This window comes from Solea senegalensis, linkage group LG7, assembly GCF_019176455.1.
Source record: "Solea senegalensis isolate Sse05_10M linkage group LG7, IFAPA_SoseM_1, whole genome shotgun sequence".
NCBI classification, from domain to species: domain Eukaryota; kingdom Metazoa; phylum Chordata; class Actinopteri; order Pleuronectiformes; family Soleidae; genus Solea; species Solea senegalensis.
The window spans coordinates 3,021,037-3,044,163 of NC_058027.1; the positions used below are offsets into that span (position 1 = coordinate 3,021,037).

The 23,127-nt window shown below is 40.4% G+C and overlaps 1 protein-coding gene across 1 annotated transcript; it reads right to left on the reverse strand.

Annotated features, from left to right (window-relative positions):
* Positions 1–822: 822 nt before the first annotated feature.
* On the reverse strand, positions 823–22,038 carry ext2 (exostosin glycosyltransferase 2). Its single transcript, XM_044030343.1, has 15 exons — positions 21,975–22,038; positions 20,867–21,209; positions 20,548–20,771; positions 20,053–20,142; positions 18,282–18,398; positions 17,900–18,095; positions 17,456–17,595; positions 17,274–17,367; positions 11,439–11,570; positions 7,530–7,719; positions 4,096–4,262; positions 3,456–3,599; positions 2,754–2,882; positions 2,214–2,296; positions 823–2,101 (listed from the first exon to the last, which is right to left on the reverse strand). The coding sequence occupies exons 2-15, from the start codon at positions 21,179–21,181 to the stop codon at positions 1,963–1,965; spliced, it is 2,160 nt and encodes a 719-aa protein (XP_043886278.1). The 5' UTR covers positions 21,182–21,209; positions 21,975–22,038; the 3' UTR covers positions 823–1,962.
* Positions 22,039–23,127: the final 1,089 nt, after the last annotated feature.

Genomic DNA, 23,127 nt, shown 5'->3' on the forward strand with positions numbered 1-23,127 from the left:
TGAAGTCAGACAATCAGTATATGAGTAATGTGTGTGCGGTTGTGCGCATGCGGAAATAAATCCAAGTGTTAATTAGATGTTTTATTTTGAGACAATTTATCAAGCATTCTTTTTTTTTTTATGTTATTTTATTTGGTGGTACATTGTAACGTTGTATTTTAAATGTTGTGTTACCCCTCTTGATTCGTGAAAATTTTACGTGTGGCTTCAAGCTGTCTTCTAAAAACGAGTGTATGAATTTACTCATGCTTGTGTTACATTTGTGTGTGATTAAAGTACAATAAGTTATTGCACATCCTTTGTGAATGGTTGTGTTTCGTTCGGTCTATAAAAACATGTCCGACTTCCTGTGATGGCAACAATTGTGTGAACAAAGCCTCTCAGTTCACCAGCTTCAAACACACTGAAAACGTTGGTGTTCGGGAAGGAAAAAAAAGAGTGAATTTGCTCTGGTTGCACGGCTCCACCCAGTCCAAAGATTGTGTCATCCCTGCAGTCGCACCCTGAAATCCCCACGCTTCCCAGTGCCTTTGAAGGGACACGAGTGCTGAAACGAGATCGCACGACGCACAAAAGTATCACACTAATTGAAGTTGACAAAAATACGAACTGCGCCCTTTTGAACTGCTGACACTGAACAGGGTGGATTAGGCAGCGTAGATTAACAACAGGTGACTGGCTGGAGGGAGCAGAGGCTCGGCCGTGTCGAGGAGTGTCGGCTGTAAACGCTCACGGGCAGCAGCGAAAAGGAAAACTGCCTGACTTCATCTTCATCCCACCCCAAATCACACATGGAAAAAAACACACTGCATTAAAACCATGGCATGTAATAGTGTGGTCTTTATTTAACATGTATTATTACAAAGGTATATATATATATATATATATATATATATATACACAATTAGATACATTAATTTAGTCGAAAACAAACATTTAAAACAACTTCTTCTGACCTTTGCAAAGTAATAATAATAATAATAAAAAAAGGCAAATAAAAACATCACAAGGCCAGACTGTGCTGCTCTCAGTGTTCCAGTGTGTGAACACTGGAGCTGGAAAACTAGTAATGAAAAGAACACAAATAAAGACACAAATGGAGAAAAAACAAACGCTTACTGTACATATCTGTTAAGAGAAATGTGGGTTTTTGTGGTTGTCTATTATTCACATTATAGTAGGTCTTTAAATGCATGGCAAACAGCTACTCCTACTCTACATAACTCATGACAGAACTTGGTGGACGCTTCACTCAGCACCACTGCGTCTCGGGCGTACATAAATATGACGAGAAAAGGCTTGCTCTGGCATTAGAAAATTACAATTCAAGATGTTCCAGTAGCTCCGGCATCGCGTTTTTTAAATTAGCACGTACGCACTCTAAATATTAGATTTATGGGGGCTAACTTTGTCAGTCCAATCGGATACGTCATCTGTTAGCCGCCGTTGCGTGTTAACACAATCACACACGGTAACTGTTACGCTATGCAGCTGAACCATGTACAATAATATAATGCTACGCTTTTGGGTTAGCTTTTTTTCTTTTTACACAGCAGAGCTAAAAGAATATGATCTATGGCATATTTTGACAGCAAACGAAATAAAACATTATACATATATTTATATAGATATATATAAACGTGTGTGTGTGTGTGTGTGTATAAATACACACAACGCACACACTGAATCCAGAGTGGGAGAAATGTTCAGCTCCAAAATAGTAACAGTAAAAGGTCACAAGGTCACATGATGTTACCGTTTTTTTTTTTGTTTTTTTTTTGGTCATTTATATCGTTTTATACACAATGCACTTGAAGCACTCCGATTAAAAATCAAAAGAGTGAAATAAGTGACAAGAGCATGTACAACTTGAGTCAGGATGTCAATTTAAAAGACGTCCGTGGTAACGACTGTTCAGAGTTTTGAGGCCGTGACCAGGTCCAAACATCTGTTACTGGATAGTCAGAGGCTGCCGATGTTGGGGAAGCTCTTGAGTTTCTCGGGGAAGTCGTCTTTGTAGAGAACCGGATCCGCGCGGTGTTCCACCACCTTCAGGGGCATCGTGGCGAACACCGACGCAAACTTGTTGATGCACTCGGATCTAGAGGCGAAAAGAAAACAGATTTAATCCGTATGTTGTGTGTGCAATAAACTTCATTGAAACACATATATGTGTCGCCATGGGTTTCCCAAATGAAGAGCCGGTACCATACCTCTCCACCATGTGTGTCTGATCCAGGGACAGTCCATCGATGGCGGTACACTCGGGGCACTTGAACTTTTTCCTCGGGGTCACCTGAACAGGAGCAAAGCAGTTGCGTCAAGATCATTTTATAAGTGTTTGTTAATCTTCAGCAGTTCAGGATTAAATCACATGCACACAATGTATGTCTGTGTATGAGTGAGGCGGTTTGGGGGAGCGACGGGGGCGTGTTTTCCAAAGGAACCTGTTTGAGATATGGGAGGACGTGGGAGCACGGGTGCAGGCGCAGGGAAGTGTGCGGCTCGTGAATTGATGGCAGGGTGTGCATGAGCACCGGAGAGCTTAGGAAAACACACTCGGAGGGGGGAGTGTCAGTGAGTGACACACAGATAAGGGAGGTTAAGGCCCAGGCTTTAGCTCGGGCCCCTGCACCTGGGCACAGATGAGGGGAGGGGGGAGAAGGGTGAGAGCTGATCAGACCCAGAGGTGGTGGCCCTCTCTGTCAGGCTTCAGCCTCCCCCTGCAAACTCAAAGGAGAAAATCAGTGTACCTTTATGGGGGCTTTGCCTGTGATGTTAGCCACCAGGAAATTCATGGCGATGTCTTCGCAGTTCATGTGAGCGTCCACCCAGTTCTTGATGTCTCCTGGCATCTTGTATGTGTACAAATAGTTGAAGTACTGAAAAGGAAGCAGATTAAAATAAGTGATGACGAGACGTCGCGGATATTTTAAAAGCTTATTATGTGCAGCCACAGTTTGACCGGACGACCCGAGAGTGCGTAGGAGGCGCCGCGTTGCCAAGTTTGCTTTAAAGTTAATTAAGTGTGTGAACGTTTAGGACAAAGTGTGATAACCCTGCTCTTCCTCTGACACGCTGCTCATCCATCACCGTAATCTCGATGCTGGCAACCCTGCATCCACCCAGGAACAGAGGTCTAAATGGAATTCTCTGACCTATTCTACGATGATCTGAATTCAAACCCCCAAATAAAGGGTATGCAACATAACTGGGGTTGTTAAATGATTAAAAAGAAATCAAATTTATCACAGGATTTGCAATCAGAAGTGTAAAAATGTGCATTATTCAAATACCTGAGCTCAGACAAACGCCACCTTCGCCCCCCTACTCATGTGCACACAGATACTTCCTTCACATCTCAAATTACAGCTCTAAACCGCACTAACCCAAGGATCCCGTAGTATAACAAAAACCCTTTATTTATCAGCTTCCGTCAGACACGTCCAAGTCACCTTGTGATAGAAGGCGGCTCCGGTTAGGACCATGGAGACCTCGTTGGTCCACTCCGACTCGTACTTCCACTTCCCCATCTCGTGGTCCCAGAGGTGCAGCCGCCCCGGGTAACCCACCAGCCTGTCTGGGAACTCCCTCCATACCTGCGAGTAGGTGAGAAAACCGACCGTAAGATTCAAGGTCGTCTATTTTCAGGTGGTCAGTAAACGAGAGCTTAGCTCTCTGGAATTCAAGTATTTTTTGCTAGCAGAAGCTTTGTGGTCACCTGAATATCTATGGTTTGCCCCCTCTGCTGTGAGGAACCCTGTCATCTAGTCAGACGGACAGCTACTTTATCCCGCCTGTAATTCCATGTAATTATCTTTAAACTGAGCATAATTTTATTAAATGGCTTCTAAATGGATTCAGGTGAGTGTGTCGCACTAAGTGGGGCCAGGCAGGTATGTGGGCATGGAAAGCATCAGCTCCAGACCTGTCATCATCCCTCACACATCAAACACACACCCATTCAGGAGGCAGAACGAGACCGAAATCTCCCCGAGAGACTTTAAACTCTGGGATCAGCTTGAAATGGACCACTGCAGTATCTGCCAATGACGGAAAAGTGAGGGAAAGGTGAAGCGGTTCTACGCTTCTCACCTCGTAGCCGAACTGCAGCTCGTCAGATGTCAGCATGATGATGTCGTCGTCGATCGCCAGCACGGCTTCCGTCTCGATTTCGTCGTAGGGGAAGAAGCGGTTACTCAGCTTGTTCTCTTTGGTCCGCACGACTTTGAGGGGAACGCCGACCTTTGGCCAAAGAGACTCTACCGGGAGGAGACAAGGTAAGATAAAGTGCTGGAACAATTCAGTGGATTCATCAGTCAACAGACACATAAATTGGGAAACAATTACACACTCTTTTTTCACTCTTAGACTCTTTCACAACCTGAGGTTCAGGTACAGAGTCCAGATGTTAGACATTGGTCTGACCGCCTGCTGGGACCTTTATGTCCCCTTGTAGAAACGTGCACAACCGCAATTGATACTGTGACGAGGCCTGCCCGCCTGCCTGCTAGGACAGTAAAAACTTTATGGGTGTTTTGATGGCTCACTGACGAGGTGGGATTTGTCCCAGTGATGCCGATGGTCAGCCTGTGACTGTGACAGATGTGTTTGTGAGAGAAGAACACAGCACAGCTCTACCGTGACGCAACTGCACACAATTACACCTGTCGGTGTGCAACTTGCCAGAAATGATTATGAGAAGAAGTCATGTGAAATTCTTTAGACTTCATAGTTAAAATCTGATTTGTGTCAGAAGAACGCAATGACCAACTTCTGCTGAGCCCTAAATTATCTTTAAGGCCACAACGATTAAGATTAAGGTAAAATATATACTTGTAATTTTTCTGACATATTTTGACAAAATTCAGTTTAACATTTACTGTGTTATAGATTTAAGATGTCATAGTAAAAAGGTAACACCTGAGAAAATATTGAGCTCTCAAAGAAAGATTAAGCCATAAAATATCAGAAAACACGTTGATTGGTGTTCGTCAAACCTGGACATGATGATGTTCTAAAATGTCTTGTTTTGTCCACAAACCAAAATGATTCACTTTGAATGATTTCTTTGTTGTGCAGAGCAAAGAAATGAAGAAAATACTCACATTTAAGAAGCTGAAACAATCGGAAATTCTTGTTTTAATCATGGAAAAAGCTTCAAACCAAATAAACGATTTAGCAAAATAGTTGTCGACCAATTTAGTAATCGATTAATTGTTTCAGCTCTAAAATTTAGAGGCATAAATAGGCCGAGCAAAGTAATCTACAGACTTTTCAAGACAGATTAATTCCAAATAAGATTCTAATTATATTATTTAGTACCACATGAGGAAGCTTATGTAGCACTAGTGGTACACGTACCACAGTTTGAGAACCATGTTCTCAAATGCAAAGACGAGAAACTAAAAATATGAACTCTTTGAGACATTTCTGCAATGCGTTTTCGAATGGAAAAGAACACGAAAGAATGAAAAATAGAACAATTTAATGTACTATTTGACATTTGAAAAACGTATTTGTGTCCATATTGAAATGAAGAAAGAGAAGCACGGATGCTGAATTAGGATGACATGATGTAAACTAGCGACACAAAGATGACCAAAGGGCAATAATTATCAAAAGGGTAGAGCAATGGAATATAAATCAGGCTTTAATCTATAGCAGAACACCACAGTCTACGCAATTGATAAAAACCACTGGACATCACCATGGCTGGAGGTATTTAAGTATTTTTCTCTATATTCTGATATTTTATAAACCAGACATTTCTAATGTATTGCAATTGCATGTATTTTCCCATATAGTTGGGGAAAATATATGCAAATTGATATAATTGTTAGTTGCAGCCCCACACAGATACATTGAGTATATACCATAGAGTGGGACACTATAATCATTCATTTTTAGGGATTGAGTAAAATTATAAATGTGGCCACTATCAGTGTCTGAGGATGGGTAAGGAATTATGATGTCATTCACCACTGACAGAGATATTTGAAGAGTGTCCTGGCAGTGGAAAACAGTGATCTGGGAGTTTAACTTCGCTCCCTGACTCGTATCTCAATGCTAACCTCAAGCACGTGCAAATTTAACCACACTACGGTTCTTCATTCTTCACGGGAGTGTTTCAAAGATCTTGGGCAGGATCCATGGCACGGACTATAGCCCAGACAGATCACAAAAGAGTGTGTCCCCTCATTAACGGGCTAACTGGGGCCTGGCAGCCTTTAAGAAGAGCTCCAGGTCCTCCTAACCACGTCTGGGGCGTCCCGTCAGAAGCTATTGTCAGTAAAACTGATGTGTCCAACACCAAGAGGTTCATCTTTCACTCTGACCATGTTGCTGTCAGTCCTTCTTTTTATTTTTGAGACTGGAAGGAGACAAGAGGAGTGGGGCAAACTATGCAAGATAATACGTGAAGTTTCAAACGTTAACACAACTATGAGTATGAGTTTAAATGCACACATTTGCAGGAACACAAAATAACAAAAAGCAGCGTGGACAATATGATAAATAATATTTAGTTCTGAAGAATCACAAGTGTGCAAGACTCCTCAAGCAAGTCCAGTTGTTTATATCTACACTTGAACCTTCACAGACACGTGACCTCTTCTCATCTTTTTAAAAAGAAGGAAGACGGCGGCCTGTAAACACAACAGATCAAGGCCTGGCCTAAACGGGAGGGAAAAAAAACCTGCCTTTATATTCACCCAACCTGTAAATGGCCACTTGTTAATTCTAATAGGTCACAAAGCTCCAGCCAGGCGCCACTGAAGCTTCTAATGAATGGGCAACTCCAAGCCACAAGGAAGCACTTTAAAGTCATCTCATGACTTCATTATTTTAGCCAACTGTTACAGCAGCAGGTCTGCACTAATACCCGACCCAGAGCAGTCTGAGATAAGATTGAGGACACAATAAAACGCAATAAAATATACTTAAATTTGACAACTAAAAGCTTACTATTACAATTTAGGTAACAAGTTAAGTCTTAACATTCAAGTTGTTCTGCTATCACACCTTCTGTGAACGAGACAGCCAGAAAGCAGTGGCCCCGGCCATTCAGTTTTGTCATGACAGCATTTATTCTGGAGCTTGAGTGCTATTTTCACTCATCTGTTGTAGATCAGAGGCTTCACATTTGGTCTAACCATCATCATATGGACAAAGAACGGGTACTATGGCCCCGTTTGTACCAAATCTGTCCTTGAAGCATCTTGGGTGAGTTTGCACCTGTAATCTGTGATCATTTTAACAGAGATCTGGTCTGAACCAGTATTGTGTTACAGAAGAACTGAGGTTATGGATTGTACAGAAGATAAACTGGTTACGATGTTATTTCTCCATTTGTATCTCGGGTTGCCTCAATATTAAAAACACCTCTCAGCAGCACAAACTATCCTGCACTTCAATTGTTTGCCTATTTTTTGTATGTATGAGAATTTCAATGTATTATCTGAACTGCTGTGTTTTTTTACTCTACAGTTAATTATGAAACATTTTTGACGATAATCTGTTGTACTCACCCTCAGGAGGACTTTTGTTCTGGTTATTCCAAACCACCAGTAGCTTAGCCAGGCTGGGTACTTTGGAGATTTCTGTGATGACCCGGAAAAGACTTTCAACGCGGTCGTAGGTCAGCACCACTGCTGTGAATCCAGGTGCCCTTGGTGGGATGAGTGGCAAGAAGAGAGGGCTGTTCACACTGGACCACTTCTGCAGAAAACAAGGGGGGGGAATAAAAAAAATGTTAAGGTTATTTCAGAGGAAAGCTTTTGTACCTTCATACACACCGAGTGTGCGTTTGCATTAATCTCTGGTACAGTGGCAGCGAGCTGGGCTCATGTCTTCTGTAACAGCCCTGTCTGTCATGTTTTCCATGATTTATTGCACTATAATAATGCTTCATTGGACAATGAGGTCACCTGCAGTCATTTCCAGATGATGCTTTTTCTTTTTTTATTATTATGGAACAGGAATCATCCAACAAAGTCCCTGTGGGGCTAATAGAGGCAGAATGCAGAATGCCAAGTAAACGCTACAGAGGGAGAACAACTACTAAAAGGCAAATAAGATGAAGTGAGAGTCGGCAAATAAGACAAGTTAGCTAAACGTATCTGCTTGTTATTATAATGAGTGAAGCAATTCTGCAATTCAGGTGAAATCCAAGGATAAAAAACACGAGTGTTTGCCAGCTATTGAATTGTGGATGTCTATTGTGCTTGGCTTCTGCTTCCTTTTAAAATAGACAGTAAATCCTTGGCGAACCATCGACTCCAGCTTAGATCAAGTGATGCCGTTAAAGCAAGTAAAAGCCACGGGAGAGTTTTCCGAAGTTACATGTAAATGCTAAACCCTATAAGTTATAGTCATCTGGATAAGAGTGACACAGACAGAGGAGACAAAAAATAACCTCCCCTATTTGTTGACAAAAGGTTTTTGTTCTGAGTGAAAAAGGAAAAGACACCCCAAATATTTCAGGAGCATGAGCGTTCACTCTTCAAAGGCTACGAAAATGTTCCATACTGGCTACAGTGTCTATTACTGTGAGAAGGGCAAAGAGAGCATATCTAACGCAGTAAATCTGTGGGCTTCTTGAAGTCTATATAAACTCTATTTCTCCTCTGGATCCAGGTGGCCACAACGTGATTATATGGCTCCTTCCACCACATCAACACAAGTATGTCAACAGAGACACAGGCACCGTCTTTTCCCCGAACATCCGTCATCCATCCACCAATAAAACTCCACTTTACTGGCAAGTGGAAACTTCCTTGTAGCTGTTGTCACATTGTCACTCAAGGAGAGGAGGAAATAATTAAACTAACACATATATGCAGCCCAGATTAACAGGCAGAGACTACTTCAGTCATTTGTCGTACCGAGTAAACGAGATGAAAGAAAGCCACAGCTCAATATGTCACCGACAGATCTGAAGGAGCTGCGTTATATATTATGATTACACTTGAAAAGAACACTTTCATTAGTTTGTTTAAAGGCTTGAGTTGTTCATTTATCTTAGATATGTGAAGAACGGTGTCTACATTAAGAGCAAGATTAAATGAAGAAGTCAAAATGAGAAACTGTTGGTGTTTGCCTGAAACATTTCCTGGGAAAATACATTTTTACTAATGTTGAAACTCAACAGCACATGTGAAAACTGATATCTTGTCTTTCAATGTATCTATTTTTCTGATAGACATAATAAAGGTTGATACAAATTAATTTAATCTGTATAAACAGCAAATTTGGTATGCAACCTGGTGTAGTTAAATAGACATTTCTACTTAAGCCGTATTCACACCTAAATGTCTGCTAGACTACAACTGGGGGTTGCAACATTCAGCCGGTGCGAAGTTTGCTTTCACACTTTAGTAAAACAAACGGAACCTTTTGAATAACATATTCGCCCTCCTCGCTGCATCAAGAATTACTGAAGGAGAAGACAAGACAACAATGAACAAAGAAAACGCACTCACTTTGCCCGGCTATCGTTCCACATGTGCGTATGTTCTGGTTGTGAATGAATATTGGTCATAACTCACTAGCCATTTGTTCAAGCCTCATGAATATTGGTACACAACTTCAATTTCTTATCGGAAACAAATCTAGTATAACACTTGGAGCACAAACATGTATATGAAATTAAAGTGTAAAGAATTTGACCAAAATGATTGTATGTACTCTGCCTTTCACGATATGTCAGCCCATTGGCACAACGCCCCCCGAATGTCCCTCATGTGGAGGATAAAGCAGTAAAAGAGGAATTAATTAATGATTGTATATAATATGGGGACAAATATGAAGCTAAATCAGAAGTGCTCTATTTATTGGTGCAAGTGAGTATGGCCCGTCACATATTTGAATAAAGATGACTCATAGTTTTGGCACTGGCAGCAAAATTATTGAAAAGCTGCAGGCTTTTTAATAAAGAAACAAGTGTGTGATGAATTTAACTACAAACTGTGACTTTGCTTGGCTTTGTCAAGCCTGAAAACAGCTCATTCTTGAGAAGGACTTTAACTTCAGATATGCAAACAGTTTCCTTGTTGTTAAGTGAGGTTAAAACCAGCAAAAAAGTTGTGGAGGAGAAGGGAGACAAAACAAAACCACCCCAACGATTAGAAACTGACGACTTTTAAAATAGATAGTGATCAAATAAGACAACAAATGCCCTAGTTTTAAACTCATGTGAATTTGAACGTTTCAAAGCTTAAATTCTTGTAATGTATATAAACCTTACAAGTATGCCCACTACCAGCAAATCCGAAACAGAAAGCAGCTTGTCCTTTATTCTGAAACCCCCTCTAAAGGCACCAGCAATCTGAGGAAATGTGCTTTCAATTACCAGCATAAAGAACTACGAGAGGAGAGGGGGAACATGTCTGCTTGATTTATTTAGTGCTCTGTGCAAGTTCTTCTCACCATCCATTTACTGAAGCCATTGAGAAAACACTTCATCTGGCATTGTAGGGAGGAACGGCCAAAGGTCTGTAGCCCAACACAATTAACCTCCTCTAGGTCTGGACAGAACTTAAGACCTGAGTGACACTGATAGATTGAACTGGAGGTTGGACACCTAAGACATAAGTGAGCAATGTCAAGTGTAACTGCTGATTAACAGGCTACCTGCTCAAAGGAAAACAGGGAACCATGGTGAAGACAGAGCAGCTGCGTGACCATAAACCTTTGAATCCTGAATTACTGTAGAGAATTTTAGCAGAACTGAATTGTACCTGCACCCTTTATAATCCCAGCATTTCAGCGCATCTACCCCGTCTGAGACACTTGAAGACAAGACTCGGGCAAAAACCCCATTATACAGCTACACACTCTCACACAGGCACATGCCTCTAACCCATAGGCTGAGCATAGACGACACTTTAGATCAGACCAGGCTGATTAACAACTCCTGAGAGATGGTCGCACAGCCAAGCTGTCTGCAGCCACAAACTCCCACAACCACAGGGATGCGGAACACACACACAAACACACACACATCATTCTTCACATCCAGCAGACTCTCTACGAACACAATGACTCAGACATGCAGGAACTTATTTTTCACCACAGTGGAGGCATCTTCTTGGAGCAGAAGTGCTGACACTAGCTGCCTCAGAGCTTGCTGGGTTTATACCAAAATCTGAAGCGCTGCATGTGTGGTGCTTCATCTACTGTCACTCTACCACAAAGGCCCTCGATTTACAAGCTTAAGTGGCACTGTGAGCATCGGTATGGTCGGAGCTTCATTCTGCATGGTTTTCATTCAGATGTCTCCAATAAACATACTTCTAGGAATACGAGTGACTGGTTCAGTGCAATAGAGCATAGTGAAATATAAGAGCTAGCAAGACAATCATAATACAACAATTTTACTCAAAGACTATATGTAACAAAAATACTGCCAAAATGTCTAAATCTACACGGTTACATACCACCACAGGTGGATTGTTCCACTGCTCATAGGTGCGTGCAGCATATGGGTAGATGCGGTCATTGATGATCTGGAGTGTAGTCAAGCCGATAGCCTTCATGGAGCTGAAGTAGGCCTCCCAGAACCAGCGTGCCTGTACACAAAAGGAACACAATCACTTAAAATGTGCAAACAAAGGTTTAGGGATTGTAATTTTATAGATGTTGAGAGGACAGAGGTGCAAAATATGATTCTGGCTCTAGCCAAAAATAAAACGAATTACATGTGTAACCAAAATGACAATCTTGTCATTATATAACATTCATCATACAGGTGAAAGAAAAAAAAAAACATTGGTCAGTTAACAGACAACACACCTTCAGTTGTTGCTGCTTATATAACAGTTTCTTCATTTATCATATGGCGTCTGGCCTTCACATGACAGAGGATAAAACCAGTGTGAAGTCATAACTGTAAAATCAGCCCCCCCCCACTTCATTTTTGCAGCCCTCTGCAGACTCTTGTTCTTCAACAACTCTTCTTCTGAAGCCCTGTGAAATGTCGTCTGGCTGCGCCCATTTTTATTTCAACAGATCTTGGATGTGCAAAGTCGAACTCCAAACCCTCATCGTAATGTTATCACAATTCATTGGGTGGGGGGTATCAAACTCAACCTGCCACCTCATTCTTAAAGTTTTTTCCAGCAAAAGACTAAAAGCATGCATGAGATGACTGTGTGTGTGTACTGAATTTGTAATTAAGTTGATCTTCTGTACGCCTAGAATAATGCTGAGTTCATTTTATTTTTTAAGTTAATCTAAAAGTGACTGATTTACTTGGGCTGGTGTGAATGACCATGATTCGTATGTGTCTAGCCTCCTCCTGTAGGTCATATACTTCAAGGGACAGTTCAGAGGTGAAAGAACCCTATAAGAGTTAATGAAGCTTTAAACAACACTCACTCCTGCCAGGAGGCACCACGCTACACTGACCTGACGCCACCCCACCATCAACTTATAGACCCACAGTCCCATGTCTGAAGAGAGAGGTATATGTATATATCTTATATTGGAATACCCCACTATGTGTTGAGTACTGCGTTTCACAAGGAGACTCATGGTGACATGTGAAAAACATATGACGATTGCCTAAATTACCAGTGTCTGCGTATGAGGCGAAGCACTGGAGATGTACAACAACACATAAACAGAGGGGATGAGAAGAATCCAAAAAGACTTTCTAATCTCCAGGGGGAATCCCAACGGCCCATAAATCAGCCAGTGATGAAAGTTTCTATTCCGACTGGGAGGAGGCTGAAAGCAAACTGTGCTGGCCCGGGGGCCTGTCCCAGCACCCTCCACCCGCTCCCAGCGCCTGCAGGAATTTTTATGAGTAGTGAAGAAGAGACAGCGTTGCAGAGGAGGAAGAGAGCCCCTTAAAACATCTTCCAATTGCATTATGTAGCCTTAGCCTAGAGTCTACTCTTTGTTCCTCTTTAAGAATATAGCAAATGATACTATTCAGTCTAGAAGGTGACCAATATAGCAAAGTGTGCATGATGTAAACTATAACTGATGCAAATATTGACACACAAAGCAAGCAATAACAAAAGAGCCAGGGCAAAAACAAATTCTTCTTCTCCAAGTCAAATATCTGAGGCAACGACTGCTTAAAAACAATTTTTCTTCCCCAGTTACTTCTAATTTTAAGAGCTCCCACTCCGTTGAAAATAAGTAAAATAAAAGGTCAAAGAGATTTTCAGGGGCAGTTTATGTTACATGACTTCGTTTAACTCTGTGCAAGTTGTCAAGAGCGATTCGACGTATAGACGCGAACTGGCAGCCAGGAAGCTGTGGACAAAACCAGGCAATCATTAGCGTTTTCGACATAATCAAAACCAGCAGTGAGACTGAGTCTGTTTCAATCATATGAGCTGCTCACTGGGAATATTGTTTTGCTCAAGATTTATTAGCTTTTACTTTTGATCAAAACACACACACACACGCGCGCGCGCAGTGTCACAGGTGTAAATAGCAGACCTTATTAGAAAGTCTGAAAGACAAAGTGGCAGGATTTTGAGTCTAGGGCACCACGACTCAGGACCACTACACACATATATGAGATTACGCTGTGTTTGTGCAAATGACCCACATGGTGTTCTGTATCACAGGCTGCCGCTGTAATAAATGTGGACGTGTGTTCAACAAATTCACTTTAAATATCATTATAAAAGTCCAAATCTTGTGCTTTCGGCTTTGAAGGTCACATAGCTCCTGGATTTGTGAAAGTAATAGAGGACATAAATCTGACGGATCACAGTTGATTGATCAAAGAGATAGAATTTGCAAAGGTTCATTGTAAGATACGGATAATTACATATTATGTATTTGACTGACTAAAAAGCAAGGCATCATCCTGACTATGTGTTCAGTTGTGCATGAGGGAAACATGTAAAAATCAGACTGAAGTAAAGCATATAAGCTAGAGCTACTGTGACTCAGCCACAGCCAGGACACCATTTTAATTAAATCTCTTTTACAAGATGTAAATTGCAATACTTACGAGATAAATCCCCATTAGTGACATGTATATTATAATTTAATAACTGAACTTATTTGATGTGCTTATCCAATAAAGGTCTGCACTGCACGTATGGGTCCCGTTTTAAGGGTATGACCCAATCAAGGCTCACAGGAGTCCATAAACAAACATGAGGTCAGTAGTCTCTCTTAAGCACGGTCGACATTTTACAGCCATTTAGTACGTGGCCTTTTAAACTGTGACCTAAATGGATGCAATAACGTCATCTCAAATTTTAAATTCAGCTCTTCTGCCTGAAACACGTCGTCTGCCGGAGCAAACTGAGCTGTAGTGACCTGTCAAAACTTCAGCTGATCTCTAATAGGATTTACTCCTGCAGTTATTTTAATGTCCCGTCCCTGCAGCATAAAAAGTGCTGCTCATCGCGCCATGGTAACAACAAATAAAACAACCGATATTTTGAGGGAGGAAAAAAAAACACTTGATTTTCCATGGAATGAACTGATGAATAATGACCAATACTAAGCTGAAAACCCAGTCCACCAAACTATCAATCTTTGCCAATTAATTATTTTCAGAGCAGATGGTTTTTTTTTTGCTGACATCCACTTTGACTTCTGACACTTAAAGTGTGTGAAGTATACAATGTCTATTACTTCCTTTGTACATATGGAAGCACATACGTCAGACAGACTGAAAGCAAAATCTGCTGAGCCATCTGCTGGTCAAACCGATGAACTACATCATCTCAAAAAAGGGAAATAAATGTTTAAATAGCAGCTTTTACAGCAGACAATGGCTGCTGAAGAGAAGAAAATATACTGGCTAAAATATCTAACGACGATTCAGATTAAGATAACATTTTTGTTTGGATTCTAAACAGGGATTTCCATTTTATTACCCTGTATCACATAAAGGTCTTCGTGAGTTTCAACAGAAACTGTTTACAAAGTAAGGGTAAGACTTTGGTTTCTTGGTGGAAAGAAGATTTCTGTGACACAATGTAATTTCTCCATATGAATAAAATGAACCTCCTAAATTTACTTTATCACAATTTCTTTCTACCATTCTTTCAACATTTGTTGAAGGCAACAAAGAACTTTTATGATCCGAGTGGTTCCTGTTTGCTCAGAGGCAATTTAGTAGCATAAACACCGCTGCATGAAAAGCATGGAAAATACTGGGAGAGTGGGATTCTCAACAGTGTTTAGATATTTCTGCCCCTGTCCTGGTGGCAAAGACAAAAGCCCAGGGAAAATAGCATGTGGTCAGGGAGAGGGAGTACCGTGACCAGTGCGAAACAGAAAAAAAAATCAGATTTACGATAACAACTTAGCTGTGAGCTATACACAGCAGCATCCATCGCCACCATCCCTAGAGCAGGCTGTGTTTCTCAGCTCGTCTCGTGAAATCGAACCCCGGGTCCGACTCTGTGCCCTTGGCCTGAAATCTCTGTTTGGCCAACGTAATTGGAAAATGGACTAGAGTTGATTCAAGAGAATGAAGAGCAGCTGAGCTGGTGGACTTGTGTCAAAGATTACTTGACTTGTGTTTATTGTGACTCAAAGTAAGAACCAAATGGAAAGGGAGTACGAGACGTCTTCTGTGAATGTCACTCAAGCAAATATCAACACAACGGAGGCTTCTAAAAGCTTTTTAAATTCTAGACTGAGCAACGAAGGGAATTCAAACTGACAAGAGTGAGAAATGACATCTAAATTTAAAGTCCGTCGCGCAGCACTTTAAATTGATTTTGGCTTTGAGTTGGTAGATGACATCACCTCTGACCACTGTTTCAATCTCAACTGGTTATAAAAGCCATCCTGAGAGATCCCATTACAAGCGGACAGCCAGCATTAAGTACGCAAGTTCACAGCTGGCATTAACACGAGCGCTGGATGCTTCTCCATGTGAACAGTTGTGATCGAACCTCACATGCCCTGACGTACGCATACACACGGACGTCATTTCTTTACACAAGAAATGTTTTTTTATGTTTTTAAGCATTCTGACTTTGCAGATGTGTCTGCTGTTAATGTGGTTGTGTCTAAGCGTCTGTGTGTAGTGTAGAGCTGAAAAACTTAATCGATTGCTAATTTAATCAACAACTATTTTGATAATCGATTCATTGGTTTGAAGCTTTCTTCATGATTAAAACAAGATTTCTGATTGTTTAAGCTTGTTAAATGTGAGTATTTTCTTCATTTCTTTGGTTTGTGGACAAAACAAGACATTTGAGAACACCATCACAACATTTTATTAGGTTTTCTGATATTTTATCGACCAAACGATTAATCTAGATAATAATCGATTATGAAAATAAAATAATAACAGAAAGAGAGAAGGTGGGAAAGGAGGCTTTGGAAGAGCTGAGTGAATCAAAGCACTACTTACGCTGCTGTAACATGAAATAACATTTTAATTGGAGCTGCAACTAATGATTATTTTCATAATCGATTAATCTGTCGATTATTTTCTCGATTTCTTGATTATTTTCTTGATTAATCGATTGATAGTTTGGTGTTCAAAATATCTGAAAACCTTAAAAAATGTTGATGGGTGTTCGTCAAACCTGGAAATGATGATGTTCTCAAATGTCTTGTTTTGTCCACAAACCAAAATGATTGACTTTTAATGATTTCGTTGTTATCCAGAGCAAAGAAATGAAGAAAATATTCACATCTAAGAAGCTTAAACAATCGGAAATCTTGTTTTGATCATGAAAAAAGCTTCAAACCAATTATTCGATAATCAAAATATTTGTCGATTAATTTAGTAATCTAATTTTAATCATAGGAAAAAGAAATCCTGTTGCCATCTGTGTTCATTTTTGGATACAAATGAATCAATACATGGGCACTGAGAAGTGTTTAACTACTTACTAGGAGTTAGGTAAGTGGTCTCGAACACATCTGTCACATGCTAAAGAATGTGGGTCCACATGGCTCCACCTGATTAAATCTAAAGAAGCATTAAGGACCAGACTTTAACTTAGAGCTGTCCACTTGTGGAATTTTGGAAACTTTCCATGGGAATTATGGGAATTCATACAACCCCACTCAAGACAGTTGTTAATACTGTACCAGGGTTACAACTGAGACAAAAAACAAACAAATGGCATATCCATATGTTCTAGTATCCAGCTGATTGACTGTCAGTGTATAAACATACTTGAAAACACAGATGTTTTGTAACAGAAAGTGATGTCCAAAACAAACAGAAAAATACTGTACCACGTCTGACTAGGTTTCATTTAACTGAAACTAAATGTAAGAACCTTAAATAATTCTTGCTGAGGGAACATTGTGTCTGTTACCTGTCTCTGCATCTCTTCCACTTGTCTGTGAGGAATACTCTTGAGGATGGTGTACATTTCTGATAGCTTTTCCTCTGGAATAACCACCGATGCCCTGTGCAGAGACAGAAACTTTAAATTAGTGAACTAAAAATGGCAGACTGTCAAACCACTTTTGGATTTGTTACAAAAGTTAGGCAGACCTCTTCCAGTCAAGTACTTCAGAGAATGGCAGGATGTAGGAGTCGGCAAGAATGACAGGGACACAGCCAGCCTGCAGTACATCACTGAGGGCAGCCTGACCCAAACGCGCTCCTCGCAGAACGACACAGAACGAAGACTCCTGTAGAGACACATTGGTGGTAAAATGGACTGCTACAAACATTCATGCATTTTAGAAACTAACTGCACTTTCACAACAGTATCCTCGTCGTTCTATGTCGCAGAAAATCCCTGCTGACACAGAGGATGTTGTCAATTTCACTGGTGAAATAAGGGTTCAGGAATAGGAGTTCTCATCATTGTTGAAGTCTTAAACATGTGTGCAAGGTGCTCAGATGTGTATGGCATAGGAAAAGAGATTTCAGAAAAGGAGTGCATTTATCAAAAAAATAATACATCTTGATAATACATCTTCTTCTTCCTACCTGCAGGATCTGTGGGTAGTCGTACACCTGCCCCTTGTAGCAGCGTTTCCTTGCAGAGGCAGCACCCTGGGAGAGGTTGCTGCATTTGTCCAGGAGGAGCAATGCTTCTCCATTTTCTTCCTTCAAACGCTCCAGCTCAGCACGGTATTCTCGGTGGATGGCAGTTTGAGAAGACAGAATAAAGTAGCGCCGTGGCCTGAGAGAAGAGATAAGAAAATTGTTTTCAAGACATACTTAGACAAATCAGGAAGTGTCGTTAAATCACAATAAGACCAATGTCAAATGTTTCTCTAAGAGTTCCGGGCTGTGGAGGAGAAACTTAGTCATGATGTGAAACTGAAAACAAAAGCATAAAAATAGTTAATGTGTGAGATGTGCTCACCCAGGCTGTCTCTCAGGCAGCTCAACATCTGCCGACAGTGGGCTGTAAACTGGGATGCTGACATCATAACCTTGTCTGTAAGTCCATGTAGAAAAGCCACCTCCAGCCAGCACCACTCTGAAACAAAAGGACCTGATCGTAATAATGGCTCAACACAACAGGGACTCCAACAGACATGAGCAGCAGCAACATACATTGAAAAGTAACAAAAAGGTTTTAATTAGTTCTTTTGTTTCCTGTGAGCAAGTGGCAACAAACTCGGTTTATTGGCCTGGTTAATTTATCTCTGATTAGTCCACTAGATGTATACTGTAATCCTTTTTATTCTAAAACAAAGGACATAAAATAGAAACACACCGTCAGTCACACACCTGGTTCTGATGAGGCTGCATCCCAAATGCACTCCAGCTGGATGAGCCCAGAAAATTCCTTATAGCTAAAGATAGGGTTCATTGTCTCAAGGCTGCATGCTCATAAAGCAGCCGTCTTCCATACTCAACCATCACTCTCGACTACAGGACATCTTGAGACTTATGGGTTCTTTACTAGTAAATACAACCAGATTTTTTAACATATCCTCCAGGCTTCCTGCAAAATTTATATCCCAATTGATTGTAAATATCCCTTTTATCTGAATCAAATTATCTTTCTCAAAAATTGAAGAGTGACGTGGTGGTGAATGCTACATGAGGATGAGGCTATGCAATACAATGTACTGTGGAATTCTGTATCGCTCTCCTGGAATTCAGAAAGACTCCACAACTGCACTGCAATACAATGCGTTACAATATTAAAATGTTCAAGAAAAGTGTTTTAACTTTGCAGCACAGGCACATGTGTGCGTATTTATATTATGAACGCTGAGGAGCATCAGTAACTAAAGCCACAAACAGCAAAATACTTTTGCTTTTGGAAGTTAATTGTCCTAAGTATTAAGTATTTTCTGTGTTTTGTCTTGATTTTTGTAAAATCAAAACTTCACATATGTGTATTGCCTCAGGTGACGTTTGTTCTTAAACTGGGCTTCTGTGTTTCACAGACAGAGGGGTCAGTTCACGTCCATCCTCATGCTAGCTTACCTCACAGGTGATAAATTGACTAATTTAAGTGATAATGAGTAAAGTATCCATTTCTTGTTGCTGGCTATTGAATAGTGTATAATGATGGCAGAAACTATGATTGCAATGGAAAATTGAACAAATGAATTCTCATGTGGCTCAGACAGATGCACTGCACATATTAAAGTAAAAGGCAGGGAAAATTTATTTGGCGACCAAATGTAACTCTCACATGACCAATCTGTGTGGAAATTAATATCCCAAAGGAAACAACTGATTCCGCGATAATTTGATGACTAGGTTTGGCGGTAAATATTTTTAGTATTCGTGGTGCCTGTTATGGATTGAGCTTAAAATATTTTGTTACATCTATTCCCAACCAGAGTCCAAGAGTTATAGCCAAGATTAGATTATACAAATAGGTTTCAATGATTAACATATTTATATCAGGCAAAAACTTGAATCTCATGCTGTGACTCTCCCCCCCAATCAACTTGCCACGATTTATCCAAATTGGCTTATTTGGGAGTTATTAACAGACAGACGCCGACCAAATTATTTGTCAGACATATGGGATACATGCTTTTGGAAATCCCAAAAGCATGAAAACATGCTTAATCACTGTCTAATGTTGGACAGTCTGGCCTAAAAAAACATTGTTTATGTCCACCTTAGACATAAATGAGTGTTTCTGAGATGCAACTTAAAATTACCTGTCTCTGGGTACATCAAGGGCAGTATTGTAGTCTGGGGGTCCTCCAGGTAACATGTTGAAGAGGAGGTGATTCATTCCTTTGTCCCATCTATCAAAACACAAAAAACACCAGATTAACACATAAACTAACATCAGTTAAATGTTGGCAATTGCACACATCACTTAATATGTACTTAATATCTATATAAATAAAATCTAATTAAAACTGGCACTGTTTTTTTGCTCCATTTTTTTATTTAACTCCTTTAACTCTCTTAACTCAATCAGCACACTTCATAACTGTTCTACAATATATCCATTGCTTAGTGGCTATGGAGAAATGTTCGAGGTATAACAAAGCTACATTTGTGTTTGTGTTTCAGTAATTAGATGACTTTTAAAAAAGAACTAAAGAAGAAGAATTTGAGAGAAAAAGAAACTGAAAATTTAATAAAACAGCATGATTAAAAGTAAGAAACGTTATTTCATGACTGTTTCTGAAGTAAAGGTTTACCTTGGTAACATAGCAAAAGCCTGAGCAGTCTCTCTGATGCGCAGAGAGTTCTGATTCAGCACATCAATAGACGGGATAAAAAGACAAGCCCTGGTGACGTCATCAGTGTAAAAATCACTGTCTGAGATGGCACTGAGCAGGTCATTGTATTCTCGAGACAGTCCAGTGTTGCTGATGGGAACCCCCAGATCGTCTACAAACCGCTGCAGAGGGTAAATGTAGACCTACAAAAGAAACCAATTCCACAGTGAGTCATAATTCCAACAAAAATCACTTAAGTGATTTGCTTAGAGAGGATCATTTTGAGTATATAAGTTACCTTGATTTTATTCTTGGGATTGTAGCCACATCTGTACACATCAAAACAAGTGTGCATGCGACAGCTGAGGTCACCTCTCTCAGGAATAGGGCTGGAAGCAGTAAGGCGAACCAGAGGTGCATCATGGACACTGCGTTTATCCAGAGTCCAGTCAGCTGTGGATTCAATGGAATGGGGCCAGAACTGAAACATCCCAGTGGCAATTAATCCAAGCAACACCACAGAGAAGAGAGTGATGTAGTATATGCGATGCTTGGTTTTCATCCGAGGGATGAGAGCAGGGCCCCGTGAGCTGTATTTCCCGGGGGCATACATGCCTGACACCTCACTGTCCGACCAACCACTGCAAAGACAGGAATCTGATCAGTGACAGTTGTCAGTCAGTCAGTCAACTGCAAATGCTGGTGGATCTCTTGATCAACAAAAAAGCATGACGTTTGACACAAAGGTTGTATGCAGGAAAATAAATCTGTCTGTGCTTCTCAAATGTAGGTATGTAGTCATTGTCCTGCACAAGCAAACGAATTTTCTCTGTATTAAAAGCAACAAATACGTCAATAAAATCAACATTATCCCATTTAACACAAAAACAACAGTTACTTACAGCCATATTTTACTCACAACGTAATCTACATTATAATAAACAAATACATGTGAACCCACAGTATTGTAATAAACGGATAAGTCAACATTTGAATTCATCTGCGTGGTCAATGCAGTTTTATCATTGACTTAAGTCACAATAACAAGCCGCCGATGGTTAATTTAAATCATTTTCTTTCAACAACAAGCATACATAAACGTAACGATAACCTAAATGTGAAAAGTCCATTGTGAAAAAGCTAAGACTACTGACATAATACGGCGAAACGAAACTCAATGAGACGATTTCAATGTTTTCATTTTAGTAGGAGGCTAACTTGGCTAACCGCAGATAGCGAAACCATAGCCTTAACCAGCTGTAAACATCCACGCTAACTTAGCTCGTTAACTGAAATTACTAAACAATAGAATGATGATGGGTGTTATATATCTAGCGTTGTAACGCGCTATTTACTCAGTGTGCCAGTGGACAGATAACATTTAATAACACAGTTTTAATACTGACCCAGCTTCAAGCTAACATTAGCACTCCAGGATGTGCGTCAGTAGATTCCGGAAGTCACTCTTCTTCGTTTTCCTGTGGCTTGTCCTTGTTTCTCATGAGAACAGTGTTTTGCTTCCCTCTGGTGGTATTGAACGTGGCCTACACTAAATACGTTTTTAACCATAATTCCATGAACGTTTATCTTCGACATAGCGTCTACATGTTTTATTGACCGACAAGGCCAGAGTTCCATAATGCTAAATGAGTAATTGTATTTAGAGAAGAAGAAGAATAGAAGAACACTTTTTTCACATCTGACAATGTTTTTCTACAGCTGAAAAACTTTATTGCATATTCACAAACTTGAATTTGAGAGAAAGGTATTCATTTCATTTATACAAATGTATTTTTGCACATGCACCAACAGCCGGCTGACAAATGATATAAGGTGAACATCACTTCACTCTTAATGGACTCCGGACACTGCTCATACTACAGTTTCTATTGGTCGTCACACTTTCACATGAACAAATCTTCAACTGCTGCTTCAAACATGTTCGCGCCAGAAAATCTGTGCAGCTGCAATCTGTGCAGGAGGTGGGAATCTCACTGCAATGTCCTCAGTAATTCTAGTTGACTCTGCAGTCTATCGTACCAGCACTCATGTTTTTTGTTTTTTTTCCCCATCACATTTGAGTCAGTAATTCTGTTTCGTGAAACAAGTTTGCTTGTGCGTCATAGCGTTTATCAAACACACACCTCCCGTCCACACAGTGCGATGTGACCCTTGACGCCTTCTTAAAGCTCAAAAGTACATTTTCATCTCTCGCAGAGCTCTCCTCTACACTCCTCTAACACACACACACACACACACACTGCACCTACACTCGGGCTCAAATATAGCTCTGACAAACTCTTAACTCTAAATCCACCCACAACCACAACATCTTAAACTGGTCACACACTCTTTGCATCAAACCTGAAGCAAAGACTTTTTTGTCAGGTTTGGAAAAACGTCCTCTTTACACCCTTTACTCACATGACATCACAATTAATTCGTTTAAATTCGCCAAGACCTATTCAATCCTAGGATTTCCTCTGCCGGAGTCGGCCAAAAACATTCAGCCTGTTAGGAATAAGTTCTATACATTCATAAAAATAACATTTTACACTC

Coding starts and splice junctions, on each gene's coding strand:
- ext2 (XM_044030343.1), bottom strand. CDS start 21,181: ATGTATGCCCCCGGGAAATACAGCTCACGGGGCCCTGCTCTCATCCCT. Junction 18,096..18,281: donor CTGCCTGAGAGACAGCCTGG/GTGAGCACATCT, acceptor CTCTTCTCTCAG/GCCACGGCGCTACTTTATTC. Junction 3,600..4,095: donor AGCTGCAGTTCGGCTACGAG/GTGAGAAGCGTA, acceptor ACCTACTCGCAG/GTATGGAGGGAGTTCCCAGA.